The sequence below is a fragment of the Hyposmocoma kahamanoa genome, unplaced genomic scaffold (assembly GCF_003589595.1).
Source record: "Hyposmocoma kahamanoa isolate Upper Pololo Valley unplaced genomic scaffold, ASM358959v1 76, whole genome shotgun sequence".
In the NCBI taxonomy this organism is placed as follows: Eukaryota; Metazoa; Arthropoda; class Insecta; order Lepidoptera; family Cosmopterigidae; genus Hyposmocoma; species Hyposmocoma kahamanoa.
In genome coordinates this window covers 6,478,026-6,482,259 of record NW_020653900.1, presented here as the reverse complement: position 1 = coordinate 6,482,259, position 4,234 = coordinate 6,478,026, and the positions used below count along the sequence as shown (strand labels likewise).

At 35.0% G+C, this 4,234-nt stretch overlaps 1 protein-coding gene across 1 annotated transcript; it reads right to left on the bottom strand.

Moving 5' to 3' along the window:
• Positions 1-2,045: 2,045 nt before the first annotated feature.
• On the bottom strand, positions 2,046-2,927 carry LOC113232445. Its single transcript, XM_026467185.1, has one exon. The coding sequence runs from the start codon at positions 2,839-2,841 to the stop codon at positions 2,074-2,076; it is 768 nt and encodes a 255-aa protein (XP_026322970.1). The 5' UTR covers positions 2,842-2,927; the 3' UTR covers positions 2,046-2,073.
• Positions 2,928-4,234: the final 1,307 nt, after the last annotated feature.

The window sequence follows — 4,234 nt, the reverse complement described above, 5'->3', positions numbered from 1 at the left end:
GATTTTGTTGATATCGGCAGCATCACCCCAAAGCAAAATGCCGTGTGTCATTAGACTGTGAAAGTAGCTGAAGTAATACAATCTAACTGTTTCGACGTCTGAAAATTTCGTATTTCTTTAATCGCGTACACTGCAGAGCTGAGCCGTTTAGATAACTTACTTAAATGTGGACCCCATTGCAATTTAGCATTTAACGTTATATCTAGAAATACAACTATATTCACAAGATTCAACTTTTCGTTTCTAACTACAATGTTTGTAACCGTCTCTTTAACATTGGATAATGTAAATTTCACACAATTTCTTTTTTTCTCATTAACGAGCAGGTTATTAACAGCAAACCAATCAATTACTTTAGATATAGTATATATGCCTTACTTACCGTAAGGGTGCTGGTGAAATTACAGGCACATGGGACTTGTTAACTTATGTCTCAGGGTGTCAGACGCAGTGACAAGATCTTTGCGTTTTAAAGCTCTGAGTAGCACTGCAACAGTTATGGATAGGCGTGTCGCTTACCACCAGGTGCACGACACATAATTTTGTAAAAAAAAAACAGAAAATGACGGAGTAAACCTAGGAATATTTTTTTCTTAATCAAGCTTATGTATTACTTAAAATTTTATTACTTAAAATCTCACTTACACAGTATTTTTCAGAACGCATCATCACTTACATATATATGAATATTTATGAACAGATATCAGAGTACTGAATAAATAACGTGGTCATTGCCACACTTTTCTAACAAATCGTGAGAAAATGTCATGTAAAAAAGCTAAATCCAGACTAATTGTGTATTTTAAACAATGATATTATATTGTAATAAATGTGCTATAACCATTATCAAGAAATTGAATAAATTATTTGGACATTGTCACAGTACCCTAGACGTATTAAGAACACAAAAAACGATAATAGAAACACGTCATTAAAGCCATTTCCGACTTGACGTCAGAATAAAAACTCGTACGTGGCTTTTGATGAATTGAATATAATTTAAAATTTAAAATTGAATATAATCTAAAATGTATCTTTGATTTATAAAATTGACATATGTTAATTAGATTTCTACATTTTTTTTAGTACAATGAGTACATAAACATGGTAGTTCTGCGGACACCTTTCATTACTATTGTGAAATAAGAATCACCTTCCCGTTTTCATTAATTTATTTCCATTTTTGAGCGTTTCCTTATTTCACGGATATTTTCTTAGAATCTTTTTAAATAAAACTAAGTCTCAGTCAACAAATTTTTTATACAAATTTAACACCCATTATTGTTTACATCCTTAGAATATCTTTCATCGTCATAGCACTTAATACGATATTTATTATTTTATTAATTATACTAAATAAAAATAATAGTAATCTTTTAGTATACAATACAATAATCAAAATATTATTAAAAATAAATATTTTTTTTATATAAAAGGTACTCGCGTAACCACCAGTCGAATAAATCGACAATACATAGATGAATACACGAAGTATACGAAATTATGCAATAATTAACTACCTATACTAAACAGCACCGTAATAAATAAATAGCAAGGCAAATAATAAAAATAAATAACTTATTAATTAAACTTAACTATTTTTTACAAAATTGGACATTCGAGTGATTAGTTTTTTTTTTAGAAATGCACAGTACCCGTCGACTAGCCTATACTTATTATTAATTGTATTATATTACTATTTTTATATAAACCAAAATAATACGTAATAACAATTTGAATTAGCTCTAGTTATTTGGTGCAATCGATTATGCAACATTAAATAATATATCAAAATACATACATAAACACACATGCAATTCACGTAGGTACTTATTTACATAATTGTATAACATACATATTTTATATAAATCATTCAATGCCATTAATACACTTGGATTGAGCAACTTTTAACACATTAAATTAATAATAATTGTAAATTAATTAATAATACTACTAATGACGATTGTTTAAATAATAAAATAAATAATTTGTTCGCTAACTTTGGAGTATTTTCATTGATGCCTAGTCGTCGTTGTATTTTATAAGAGTCGTAAGGGTTCTATAGATTGTTTCTTACTGCTTTTGGGCGTATGCTCTGTAAGCCCTGTCTTGTGCTGCGGCCTCGTCTTCCACGCTCCTTCTATAATGACCTCCAGGACCAGTAGTGTCGAAGTCACTTCCATAATGTGCTGACGAGAAAGTGTGACTTTGGGAAACCTGAGGATGCTTCACAATCTCGTACGTAGTCTTCTCGTGAGCTTCGCCTCCAGTCACCAACTTTTTAAGACCAATGATAGCAGAGAGTAACAGAGCAATCTTACCGATAAGCAGAGCCTTGCCAGCGATGATAGCAATAGCCTGGAATGCCATAGCTAGGAAACCACCCTTCAGAAGAACACCAGCAATAATCGGGCCAATCATCTTCTTCAATTTACTCCTGCCTTCATTTAAAGAGCGCCCTACATCAGCTCCTACACTCGTCGGTGAGATCACTACGCGATGTGTCTGCATCAATTTTGAAGTAGCTACGTTCAGGAGTTTGTCCACTTGCTCCGCCGGCAGGGAATTCAAGTCTCCTTCGGGCAATGCAGACGGGAATGCCCTTCCTGAGTCTTCTCTTTTGATTAGGGATATTCCATCTATGATAGGTAAAGATTCCATCCTAGATGCACGGTCGGCCAACTTCGCCGCCTGAATTTTGAAACATTTGACAATTTGCTCTGATCGTTCGCAATTGTCGTACATCCTTCTTAAAAGCTTCAGACCAGCTCCGAAGGTGTCTCCCGAAGCCGAGACGAGGCATGCACTCAAGCACAAGAGGAGTAATCCGCGGTGCTCCATTTTGTAATCCGCGGTACTCCTTCAAACTGGACGTGTCCGCAGTCCAACCTTGACGCCGGCGTCTGTCGCAATGTGAAGAAAATACATGAACACTGGCATTTATCTATTTTCACCGGGAACTGCATTTATCTATAAATCTTTTAGAGCGTGCAATCGTTGCATAGTATCACCGTGCACTGAGGCGTGCATGTACATGTTCCCAGTTTATTTGTGTTGGTGTATTGGTCATGTGTGCGTGGTCACTCTCGTGGTTTGTGTGGTCAATGTCGACATCAATGTCATGGAACAAGGTATTGTTTAAAATGACTAATAAGGTTGGTTAGCATGATTGAAATACAATCACATTTTTGTGGTCGATGAAACATTTCATGAAATAAAATGGTGCGTATATGCCTACAAGTAATCGGTACGTAGTCAACGACAACGAAAGAGGGCAGATAGACGTTTCTGTTCTTAAAGCTATCATCAACCGCTAGCCAGTCAACTCGTGTACATGGAGCTTGTAATCGTTCCGAAATATCGGGAAAATAAAAAGAAATCATACTATGGTACGAAACATTAGGTGTATATGGCATATAGGACAAAGCAGTTGTGGAGGTGTAATGAATAATCTGAATTTGTGACATACAGTCTTTATAGCAGCAATACTAAATAAATTTTTACCTTTTCATAAATAACACAACATGAATTAAAAAACACATTACAGACGTCAGTTCATTATCAGTCGAAACATGTCCACTAAACTGAGCAAAGGCCACAAAAACAAAGCCATCACGGACAAACGTAGGCCATCTGTATACCACATGGAAATCAAATGTAAAATACGTAAAATATTCAAATATATTTCATAAATTTGTCAAAATTCTAGTAGATTAATTACTGTGATTGTAGTAGATACACGTTGATGCTTTCTAACATTCTGCTAGTCGAGTTCTTAGTCTTACGTAAAGGTACCTCATACAGAAAATAAAATACTATGTTCAGCAGTAATGTCAAGTCAACAAATTTTGAAATTGGTTTATGATAAGTCATAAATTTAGTCTCTAATATTTGGGCTCGATATTTCAAATTCCACTGACAGCATACTTCATAATTAAGATCTGTTTCTACAGACGAGTCGGTTTTTTACAGAATGTCTTCGGTGAGTGTTTTATCAGCTCGTTCCGTCCGCCCACTTTTATTATCGGACATCCAGACGTACGTCGGCATATCATCCCTACTTTCGATCGATAATCATTGTTTTTTGTCATACTTTATTATGCGCACAGCCTAGGAATGGAATTCCCTGCCTGTGTCTGTGTTTTCGAGCACATACAACCGGATGATGCGACTGAATAGACATCTTTTGGGCGAGCTCGTTCTATCGTAGATCTTATCTTTCTTAGACCTTAGC